This window comes from Lepisosteus oculatus, chromosome 20, assembly GCF_040954835.1.
Source record: "Lepisosteus oculatus isolate fLepOcu1 chromosome 20, fLepOcu1.hap2, whole genome shotgun sequence".
NCBI lineage: Eukaryota > Metazoa > Chordata > Actinopteri > Semionotiformes > Lepisosteidae > Lepisosteus > Lepisosteus oculatus.
The window spans coordinates 479,522-491,373 of record NC_090715.1 but is presented as its reverse complement, the minus strand read 5'-3'; the positions used below and the strand labels follow the sequence as shown (position 1 = coordinate 491,373).

The window sequence follows — 11,852 nt, the reverse complement described above, 5'->3', positions numbered from 1 at the left end:
CATTTCCCATCAGAAAACAGAAAAAACTACAATATGAGATTTTTCAGATCTGAGAATAATCTGAGAAACAAATCACTGCACTTGCACTGTCATCGGGGAAGAGAGCGCTGTACAAATCGTGAGTTTTGTTTCTCTGTTTTCCTGTCAGGAAAACAATTTTTTTTTTACAGTGAGAGAATTCAGGGACCGCTCATTCACTAGCAGTCACTTGCTGCCTCAGATTTGCGGCACTTTCTCTCTGAGGTGGACAAAGCTTAGGGCTGCGCTCCCCAAACACTGTCCTCAGGGTCCCCACCTTTGAAACTGTGAGCCCATACCGAGAAAGTGCCGAATGCCTCCTGTGGTTTGTAACATTTGCAGAATGTTCTGATGGCTCTTGGCGGGCCAGAGCTTTGTCTGACTGTGGGGCTGGTTGTGAATCCAAGCTAGGGTGTACTGTGGGCTTGGTATGTGGGGTTCTCAGAGGGACAAGCTCCTATCTCCCCACACAACTCTGTAATCGCTCCTTAAACCAGCTGGTCTGAAATGCCCATTTGCGTATTCCTAGTAGTCGGTCCAGATTTTAAGAACAGTTCATAAAAGCTAAGAAGACAGTATTAAATGGCAGTTTCAATATTATTGCTGTAAAACACATGTTGAATGTGTCAATTTCAAGTGCTGTTTGCCTTTCAAGTGCTTGCTGGAGATCCCAGACTGGTTTGTCACCTATATGCTCTCACTGGTAATATGATATGAAGAGGTGTTTCGCCTTGCAGTGTTCGCTCTTCAGAAACGGCCGTCCAGGGTTGACATGTTGATATGGCAAAAGGGCTCATGTTTCGAGCCTAGTGAGTATTTTAAGTGGCAACAGGATGTTCACAGTTAAGAATAAACATAACTTTTGCAGGGACAGAACACTCATGCCTGCACTGCAGTGCAGACCATTGCCTGTGTCTCCAAACCTATGAAACACTTGGTGGGTTTATTTTCCAGGTGCTTTGAATAATGTGCAGTTGTATCATTACACAGCCTCACCTTCTCTGAAAGCATGCTCAGGCATGGCAGTGGGTAAGAGAGGCAGCTCAGTCTCTTTGGATGTTATCAGTTTCTGTTCACAGAGCAGTTATAACTACACGGTGATCACAGTGGCCTTGCCTTAAAGAATTCAAGGTTTTATCACCCAGCCTGTGAAACACCTCAGGGGTAAAATCAACAGCTCTGAACTGCCTCTGTGCTAGGTTATTTTGGCCTATTTTGTTTTACTCCAAGCAAACTGGCTGCCAAGGGCAGTGTGGACATACCCTGGGACAACACACTGCGCGGGACACAAGAGAGGAGGGGATCCTTTATAAGATCAGATTTATAAAATCAGATGTTTCTTCTGTACGTCAGCAACCAATCAGCTGCACCTATCACTGACTCACACTGATGGTGTTTTTTCCTCAAACTGCTTGTCTGACTTTTTTTGAAGTTGCATGTTATTTTACTTGTGGTTGTTGCTGCTGCTGTTCTGTGTTTGATTTTGGTGATTCATTTAATGTCTTTGTATTGGAGCGCACATGCAAATAAGTATTGTACTTGTGCGTATGACAATAAACTTAACTGAACTTTCTACAGTTGTATATGCCATGGCTCTTCCAGGTGAGCTCTCTGCACTATGGCAGCATATGAAGATTGACAATCAACTTTTCTAGTAAAAGTAAAAAAAAATGCCCTTATTATTTTTGACTGCCTGGCAGTTTCCAGAGACAGAATTAAAATTTAATTTCCTCTCCTCTTCTCCCTAAATAACATTACCAACAAAAGAGAAAAGCCTCTGAAACATAAAACTGAGAGCGCCTGGCAGAGATGTGAGCTCTGTTTGTTTTTGCTGTTGCCAGAGTTGTGCCGTCTTGAAAATCCTGAGCACAGATAGGGCATCTGACAGAGAAAAAGGTCTCTGCTGGGCTGCTCTGGTCATCAAAGAAAAATCTGCTCTAAATCCAAACTCACTTCAGAGGTGAGAAAATTCAATTACATATTTTCTACAGCATAAACAAGTAAAAATTGCTTTACAGCTGCTGTCTAGATGTGGCAGTATAAGGCACTGTATTTATGTATGACTTTATGGGCTGTTAAGTTGGAGAGAGATTTCCATCCTTTTCTAATTGGATCCAGGGCTAATTAAAATATATATCTATATTACATCAGATATAGTAGGTCAGAGTTGGCTGGTGATTGCTGCTTGTGTGTGCCATACATACAGGGAGAATAGGCCATGGTGAAGATACCCCTAGACCTGGGGGAGAGGAGAGAACCCAGGCTGGTCAGCTGCCCAGGCTGATCAGAGCTCTGAGGTCCTGGGCACATCACGGTGCTGTCTGGAGGCTGAGGAAGAAACCCCTAGAGATGGGACAGCTCAGGCAGCCCAGAAACATCAATAAGTGATCTCTGCATCTCCGACAGCAAGTTGCAGAGGGAGGAAGGGGTACAGTCCAGCTCCTCATAGTTTCCCTCAGCACATAGTGATATAGTTAACAATGAAATAAACACAAGACTGAAGAGATTATTTGATGGTAATAGGAGGTGTTGTCACACTGTCTTTTGTCTGTTGTCTTGCACCATCCTGATGTAAAAGCTGAACTGCTGATTTATACAGGCCAGACAGGTGGGTGGAGAGCTGCTCATATGGAATTAGGATCTCTTTCAACATTCTTTCAGACAGGAAATCCCTAATAACCCTTTTATGTTTTTTTTCAGAGACCGGCATCTCAAGTCCTGTTGTTCCTGTTTGTCTTCAGCTGTTTCCTTGTTGACAGATATGATTCTCTGTATATTGATGGAGCTTTAATGAGTATTAATGAGTTTTAGCCTGTTTTGTGTTGCAGCAAGGAAATACTAAGGGCCAAAATGTTACAATTCACTGTACAGAGCTGAGAATTCCTGTGCTTACTTAAAGCCCATGTTCAGACAATTTGAAGACAGGAGTAGAATTCCCTTTTCATTGATATTGACTCAATGGTGTTTATACCTTGATTGATTATACTAAAGACATTTATTTTTATTATATTCTCCCACAATAATACATGATTGCTGTTTTGTTAATGGTCATTCCACACAGAATGCCAACTGTACTCAGTGTTATTTGGTCCCCACCACCTGAGACAGTGAGCTGGGTTGAACTTGGGATTGCAGAGACTCTTAGCAATTTGGGAAAAAAAAGCATTATCTTCATTATAATTATATTTCTATATAATACGTTAAGAGGCATTAGAAAATACAAGACACGAGTACTGAAACCAAAAGCATTTATTGCAGATAACGCCTCTTATCATATAACCTATCCCATTGCAGCAGGTGTTTTTTTATGGATTAGATCTGAGATTCACTTTGGCCCCAGTGTGCTAGTGTTCCATGGTGAAATTTCTGTATTTTTGCATCTCTGCAATTGTTTTGCCAGGATCACACAATGTTTTTATTTTGCTTTGCGTGGTTTGTTATGGCCTTTTTCTTGGTTTACCTCTGAAGGTTTTACCATCCCTGTACTTTGGTTGACTACACTCCACCATGCTTTTTTTGTGGGATACAACAGCAGTCTAAATGACACCTGCCCTGTGCAATTGACATGCACTTAAAGGGCTGTTGACCTGAGTGCCAGCTAGCAACATGAGACAGAGCTGGTTGTTCTCCAGCTGCTGCAGAAATGTTCTCGGCACATGTGTGCTGGGTTACGCTGTTCTGTTAAGATTCCCAGTTGAGGCTACAGGCATGCTGACTCAGGCAGGGTTTTAGTGTGACAATTAAGGTGCAGGAGGACAAGGGAGAACCCCTTGTCCTCCCTTCACATAGGCAGTGCCTCCGATGTCTTTGTTAGCACCCTTTAATCATGCATAATGCACTGAGTTACTTCGCTAAAGAGGCTGCCACTGCTGCTCTGATAAATGACCTTGGTCACTCAGTTGTAGTGAAAGATTTTCTCTTTTTTTATTGCACTCCCTTGATGTTAAACAGGATGTCTCTATGGATACAGGAATAAACAGAAGATAACAAGCCTTCAGCCTTTAAAGCACATTTCAGTATAGAGGACGCAGGCAGGCGCAGAGCAGAGAGAGTTTGTGCAGCCCAGCTGTAGGAGCTTTGCAGAGGTAAGAGAAGCTGCCTGCCTGGCTGCAGCAGTCCCTTTTTCTCTAGTTTGGCTTTGACCAGACACATGCATGTGCTCAATGAGGCTCACTGCATGGTCGTTCTGCAAAGTGCAATTGTTTTTTCTTCTTTTGTAATCAAGAAAGGTGAGCAATTTGTGTTCCGGATTTGCAGGATGACTTGATGAGCTGTGCATCTATAAATATGAAACATGGGAACTGTTGTTTCTTTTCGAAGATTGTAAGGCAGCAGCTTTAAATATTGTTGTTTACAAGCAGAAGTGTGATTGAGAAGACGAAATCGGGCAATTGTTGTTTGTTATTTTTGGGAAGTCTGGGGTATAGATTTTAAAGACAATAAATTACTCCTGTGTCTTTATTTTTTTGTTATGATTTTGGGAATTGTCAGAATTTGTTAAATTTTTTTAAATAATATTTAAAAATATTATTCTTTTCTATTTGAAAAATATTAAAAACAGGACTTACTGGTTTTTAGGTATTACTCTATGATGTTTGTATAAATGCTAGGAATGTTTATGCAACTAAACTTCATTTCATAAAATGTTCTAGATCTGATACAATTTAGTGTTAATCCTACTTTCCCAGTCCTGATATATTTCTGAGCCAAGAAAATTGCTATATGAAGATTTTGATAAGCTCAAACAATATCAGCAGCAACAGAACTGTGTGTTTTGGTAAACTATATGAAAATAATAATTCATCATAGCTTAAATTACAAATTAAAGTCCCTTTTGATCTTCAATTGTTTTTCATGTCTTTGTTTTGCTTACATGATGTGTTATCATTGATGATTACCAACTGGACTCAAACAACAGCAAAATATTTTTTGCTTGATTTTCTAAATCCTTCTTGTGGTTCTACTGGGAGGCTCCCTCTGCTTCACAGAGAGGATTAAACAGATATTGGTTGTTACATATTAAAAATATACCGAAGCTCTCCATTACGAAAAATACTGAATTTTAAATAGTTTGACCAGCCATAAAAAGTGCACTGTATATGTTACCATGATTATTTTTATTTTTATATGTTTTCTACTCCAATTCACAAAGTGGTGAGGGTATCTTGTAAACATCTGTATGGATGTTTTTTCATCTGAAATGTTATTAAGAGTTTGTGCTCAATTGTGGAATTTTGGAGTTAAGTTAGAATTGTGTTTTGTATAAAAAGGCTGGCAGAGTGAACTATGCGAAGACTTATGCTCCAGAATATATGTGCAGTGCAGGTGCTGGTGGCAACTACCACTCCACTACTACTCCACTTGAGATTTTCCAGGTTATTTTGGATAAAATAAATACTACTCCACTACCACTCTGCTGCCACTGCACTGCCACTCCACTAAATGTCTACTAATACTCCACTGACACTCCACAACTACTCCACTGATACCACACAACTACTCCACTACCACTGCACTACTACTCCGCTACCAGTCTACTACTACTCCATTACCAGTCCTCCTAACCCTGTAACTTGCAGTGGGAATGTCAGTTTTTCACTGATATATTCTGGGCAGACATATAACACCATAGGAACAGAAATGTTCCAGTGCTGGAGCATTAAAAATGACATTCACAAAAGAACATTATAAGAAGAAGATAGATAGATGAGACTTTATTGATCCCGAAGGGAAATTGATGTGCATGGGTTCTTACTCCTCACAACAATCTGCTGTATTCCTGGAGGAAATCTAAATTTAATCTTCCACGTAGATCGCCATGATGCCATGAAAAATTAGATGAATGAGAATTGTGTAATGGGCCACACTGTGAACTTGAACCTGCAGACAGAACCTTGCACCACGTTACACGTTACAGAAGCCCAGACCCCCTCCCCCCCTTCCAATACAAATTTACTGAAGAGAATGACGAATGCACAAATCCCATTAAAGATCCATAATAAAATATTCAAATATAATTAGAATACTGAATAGAAGATTTTACACAGGCCCCAGAATATGTAAATGAGGGTTTCTGGAAAGTCCATAACAAACATTAAATTGATGTGCAAGCTCACACAACTAGCTGGAATGGCATCTGTCTGTGTACAATAATAATATACCGTACAACTGTTCCAAATAATCGAATTCTGTATAAATGTAATAAGACTGATGAGCAGGTTCTTTATTCTGCTCCAAAATATTTCAAATGTTTACATGTTCTTTCCTTACTAATTCGTATGTTTTCCTTGAAAGGTAAGCAATTTGAATAGCAAGCAATTTGCGGCTTCACAGCAGAGTGCTGAAACAAACCACATTATTGCTCTATTTCTACTTTTTTGGATAGAAGAGAAAGAGTCCCTAATGTTCTAAGGTAAAATTACACTGATAATGGTGATCTTCGCTTTTCTTTCTTTTATGTGCTTTAAGTTAAAAAAAATCTGAGTTCCCTGGTGACCTGGGATAGGTGTGGAACTGATTTTGGGTAGATTTCCTCAGGGTTAAGCAGAAAAGACCATCAGCGCTGCCTTCATATAACACTACATGCTACAAAGTTACCTTTTCCTATGCAGAATTTACTTCTAACATTTTACCTGTTGTAAGCTTTCCTTCGGTTCACTGATGCATGTTTGAAATAAAGAGTAGGATTAAATATTATTCATATGTTGGCCCACCAGGTAGATACATCTGTTCTGACCAAACTATCCCAAACTATCCTATTCTCCTCCCCACATGTCTGGATGGTGCCCGGGCTGGGAACCATCTGAGTTGGATGCTGCATCACTGCCATGGATCCAAGAGGGACATTGAGGAAATTCTCTGAGTAATTCTTCTCAGAGATAATTTGCTGTTGATAATCAGTCTTCTCTGACATCTCAAGGCGTAGGTCCTTATGAAACCGTCTTAGCAACGTCCTCATTGTCTAGAGGGATTCTTTGGATTCTACTGGAGCTCTCAACATGAGAGATAAAAAGAGATTCCAGAGAAAAGGCAAACCCTTAACCTTATCTCATTATACACAAATACAGGTATCCTCCTCCCCGGTCCCAAGATTCATCACTGCACATCCCTCAATCCTCCCCAACGTCACTTTTTGCAGCTTCTCCTTGGATCCATTGGCCTTCTCCTCATGGCCAAAATGTTGTTCCCTCACCCATGTGAGCCAACACCATTTCCATGATTGCCTCTCACTATGTCACTGTATGTTACATACAGTTTCTCTCAAGATGCTGGGTATTTTCCTCATTTTTCCTTTTTGTGATGTGGAGCAGAGACCCTTGTCATGTGCAGTATTCCAGATGTGGTAGTAATTATTCTAAATGACTGCCTTGTGTTTCAGAGTCAACTCAGGATGGCTGAAAGCACTGACATGGCCCTGCTGCAGGAGGCCTTCAGGAAATTCGCCATTCATGGGGATACCAAGGCCACAGGCAAGGAGATGAATGGCAAGAACTGGGCCAAGCTGTGCAAGGACTGCAAAATCATCGATGGCAAACACGTCACCAGCACAGATGTCGATATCGTCTTCACCAAAGTGAAGTAAGTCTAGTGCTGGGATACGGACAGCAGTGAGCATCAGGATCAAGCAGTTTTTACAATGTTTCAAGGAAGCCCAGTATACATTACTTCCAAAGGGATAATCACGCTGTGACACTTACAGTAGGTATAGATCATAACCTCAAAATAAAACCTTCCATACGATTATATCATGAAGGAGTCAGTAATAATTTACTGAAATTGTTGCAGATTAATGTAGGAGTTGTACCTAACACCATGGTCTTATTTCCACCATGTGCTTTAATCCATTATTGTTGAAGGAATTTTTTTCACTTTTTGCTGCTGTGTTAAGTGGGATCAAGGCATGAGGAGTTGTTGCGTCCTCTTTTGAACTGGTAGGGCAAAGACAGCCCGGGTCATCACCTATGACGAGTTCCACAAAGCCCTGGAAGAGTTGGCCCCCAAGAAGTTCAAAGGTCAGAGCAACGAGGAGGCACTGAAGTCCGTCTATAAACTGATCGAGGGCAAGGAGCCAGCCAATGTGGGGGTGACGGTGAGTTGGCAGGTTTCTCAGGGAAGGGTGGAGATCATTGCATTAGTAGCAGGTGTTATCCACTTGTGTTTCTTGGTGCCCTCTCTCTTCTTCTGTACTCATTGATATTTGTTCCCCAATGTCTCCTCACTGTACCAGTTGAGAGCTTGTTGTACTTGACATACCGTGAGTGAGCTGCCTGACTGCTCTCTCTACACTCACTGAGAGTTCATGGCTTGGAACTGCCACATGCTTCAACAAAACAACAGCTTGACACAGATTTCAATGCATTTTACTCCTAAAATGAGGTTCTGTTGTAGGAAAGAGATAATTACAGTATATCTAAAGAAAGCAACACTGAAATATAATTATTGTAATAATGTGACTTGTTTTCTGGATTTAAGGAATCAATGAATCACAATCAAGATTATTTGAACTGTGTGTTAGTGTGGCAGAAGTTCTTCCATTGATATTCAAGTGTTCTGGAGTCGATTATTCTACACAGTACGATCAGTTTCTAATGAAATGTGCACATGGAAGAATCAGCCTCAGTTCCTCAGGGCCCCTATTTCATACTTCCTTACTTGCCTTGAATATGAAAACAGACTTCACTGGGTAGGTGCTAAAATCCAGACTTTCAGACAGTTATTTTTCTTAGTGCTCTACTGACTAAATGAGATCATTATTTGGAAATAAGTGGTGCTGAGGTCTCTGTAAACTGAAAACAGTGTGGAAATGAACAAGTATAAACCTACATTAACCTAATTGTGGTCATGAAATTAGGTGCTACACACAGCAGTAATCTTCACCAGCAAAGCCATCTGTACCTCAGCAGGAGGGTCAGTTTACTAGATTGCTGAAGGAGCCAGAGGATCTCTGCTCCCACCACAGGCAGTGCTGTCTCTTCCCGGCTAACTGTTGGCACAGTGTGTGACACCAATACTAACAAAGGGCTTCTTCACTATGACCATATGAATTGTTGCTCTTTCAAAGTTTCACTATTTAAACATGCTCTACAAACTTTCCTAATTGTTGTTTCACATTTTTTTGTGTAACAGCTAACTAGGAGAGTTCAGCTGAGGATTGGGATAAGCTCAGAACTGCATTCTTAGTGTTTAGAATATTTTGGTATTCTGACAGGTGTAAGGAATACCTTAAGCAAAACCTTTTCTTTATTTAATCTAAATCCAGTGCTTAAGTTTTTAAGTGGAACAAGTGTTCAGTAACTGAGACTTTCATGTCATTTGCAAAGGTCATAAAAGGCGCTATGCTCTTAATCCAGTCACAATGCAATGAAATACTGTAGACAACGTGACAAAAATGAGTGGAAATAAAATATAGACTGACAAGTACGACTGATGTTAACAGGAGGGTGGCACTCCTGATACTCTGAGTGGGACATTTCAGTTTGTACACATCAGTATACAGTATATTCTCAATACAGAACATTGTCAAGAATAAACTATAGAATTATAAATCCATTTCCAATCACATTTCAACACAACATATGTGACAAGATGATGGTGCATTTACTTCTGCTTAATGAGTCCTTGAATTCGTTCGCCTCTGCAGTTTGAGTTTTCTCCGGATGCAGTGGGACATGCCAAGACGCTTGTTGATTTCACTTGATACCGCTTTCTGCCTTCCATTGTAAAATGATGATTATTAAAACAAAGCATGATTAAATAATGTACATTTGCTATTATAAAGAAGGAACAAGGAGACAAAGGCTTAAACAAAAGTTTTTTTTTAAAGAGGTTTCAAGGACATGCGTTTATTACTGGGGGTTAAGCTCTTCAGTATTTTGCAGCTGTTGTTAAGTATTTTCTAAAATGAGATTCCAGCAGATCAGAAACAGCTGTTGTAATAAACACCTCTCATATACAGAGCTTCATTGAGTCTTCTGTAGGGCTTGGATATACTAGCAAACACAGAATCTGCAAAGGTCCGGAAACACAAGCTCTCACTCTACAGGACCAGACAGAGCTCTATGTCCTGAAGTGTTTTGTATGAAGCTTTCTGCCTCTGTTTTTCCTTTCAGTTCATTGGTATAAAATAAACCAAAAAAAAATGACAAAACTAATCATTTAAAGAAGGAACATTTGGCACAGGCTGGGATTTGCTTCGAGCTCAGCATAAGTTCCGTAATTGCAGGGAGGAAATTCTGGATGGTTTTATGTCAAGCAGTTAGAGGTGTCTGCCTTCTGTCTTCCTCTTTGTGCCTGTCTCTCTGTCAGTATGGTTTAGGATTGTTAGCTGATGCTCTTCCTTGTGTAGCCATATGGTGATGTCGCTTCTCTAGGGTTCTGGCTGTGTAGGGTGGGCTCAACCCCACCACCTCCATCAGAGCCTTGGAGTTTCACCTCAGATTAGAACAATGTCAGCAGCACAGCTGTGCAAGGTGGTTTCCTTGTTTCCCGGTGTGTTAAGGCTTGGCAGCAGACCTCCATTGTTTTTCCTAACTCCCCTTGGACATGTTTCTCATGATGGCTCTCACACCCTGGTTTGGTGTGTCTTCAATTCAAGAAGATGTTTTTCTTGAGCTCTTTGAATATGCTACAAACATTGCAGTTTGTGCTATTGTTTGCAAGTTTGCAAATATTTGCTGCAGATATACAATATGGCAGGAGGTAAGTGAAACTTAGCTAAATAAGTAAGGGTAGTAAATGTTTTTTTTGGCCATTTTTTATAAGCACACCTCTTTCAAGTCTTTTGCACCCTCATAACCCCCAGGTCAGTTATAGTTAGGGTGTACTGTTCAATGAACTAATTAGCTAATCTCTGTACCTGTGAATGCAGGTGAGCAAGCAGGTGATCATACTTCTGTCCCCAGAACAGGTGCCTGGTGTGACGGCTGGTTCTCTTGTAATAAGAGCCAGGAGAACAGAGAGCAGGCAGCCCTCTGGGAAAGCCTGAGATAAAAGGTGCTCTTTTAAAATAAACAGAGAGTCACGACAGCCCACCTCTCCGATGTTCCTCCAGAAAACGACAAAGACAGGCGCCGTGGACAGGCTGACAGACACTTCGAAGTACACGGGCTCCCACAAGGAGCGCTTCGACGAGAGTGGAAAGGGAAAGGGCAAGAGCGGCCGTGAGGACCTGGTGGAGAAAACGGGCTACGTGGGCGCGTACAAGAACGCAGGCACCTTCGACGAGAAGACCAAGGCCAAGTAGACCGAGCAGAGCCCAGTAACACCTCCTCGCAGGGGCAAAGCATTACTCTCTGTGTTGTCATGACAGCTCACTTATGGACGTTTACTGCAGTGAATCTGGCATGTCTCAGTTTTCCCCGTGGTGCATTTGCTGTGCTCCATCGTGATTTCTCCCCGCAAGGTCACTCTTCACCATCCCTGCTGCAATTCACTTGACTCCCGCTTCTCTGAGCTGCATCTCAGTAAACTCTGATAAGAGGGCAGAGTATTGTCTGGATATGTCTTAAGAGATTTTTATTGTACTGGGATGCACACTGTTTTTTAACAAAATATTCTCAATGCCTTCATAAAGCTTTCTTACATTTGTGTATTCTAACGCATTTTTTCTTTCAAGCTTTACATTATATTTTTGTAACATGGGTGGTAAAAGAGTACTGGAACTGGAACAAATAAAATATCAATAAAATGAACCTGTTATTAAAGGTAAAGACTTTTGTAGAAATAGCAATATTTTCATTTAATTTACCATTTATATATACAGTATAAGTCTTTAAATTAAATTTGTGGAGGCAGTCAAAGAATTAGATGATTCAGAAATTAAAATGCTGAATCAA

General features: G+C 40.7%; 1 protein-coding gene across 3 annotated transcripts; it reads left to right on the top strand.

The window, feature by feature from the left end:
• Positions 1-1,892: 1,892 nt before the first annotated feature.
• tppp3 (tubulin polymerization-promoting protein family member 3) lies at positions 1,893-11,726 on the top strand. 3 transcript variants are annotated; one of them, XM_015368563.2, is made up of 6 exons: positions 1,893-1,978; positions 2,225-2,446; positions 3,970-4,103; positions 7,397-7,596; positions 7,954-8,107; positions 11,069-11,726. In XM_015368563.2, the coding sequence occupies exons 4-6, from the start codon at positions 7,409-7,411 to the stop codon at positions 11,258-11,260; spliced, it is 534 nt and encodes a 177-aa protein (XP_015224049.1). In that variant the 5' UTR covers positions 1,893-1,978; positions 2,225-2,446; positions 3,970-4,103; positions 7,397-7,408; the 3' UTR covers positions 11,261-11,726. The 3 variants fall into 3 exon arrangements, with proteins under 3 accessions (XP_015224049.1, XP_006641496.1, XP_069037273.1); XM_006641433.3 differs by lacking the exons at positions 1,893-1,978; positions 2,225-2,446; positions 3,970-4,103 and adding an exon at positions 4,151-4,247; XM_069181172.1 differs by lacking the exons at positions 1,893-1,978; positions 2,225-2,446; positions 3,970-4,103 and adding an exon at positions 6,307-6,430.
• The last annotated feature ends 126 nt before the right edge of the window (positions 11,727-11,852 follow it).

What these genes read in the sequence shown, in the direction of transcription:
- tppp3 (XM_015368563.2), top strand. Translation starts at nt 7,409, where the DNA reads ATGGCTGAAAGCACTGACATGGCCCTGCTGCAGGAGGCCTTCAGGAAA. An exon ending in ATCGTCTTCACCAAAGTGAA is followed by an intron (nt 7,597 to 7,953) that starts GTAAGTCTAGTG and finishes TTGAACTGGTAG; the next exon opens with GGCAAAGACAGCCCGGGTCA. An exon ending in CAGCCAATGTGGGGGTGACG is followed by an intron (nt 8,108 to 11,068) that starts GTGAGTTGGCAG and finishes ATGTTCCTCCAG; the next exon opens with AAAACGACAAAGACAGGCGC.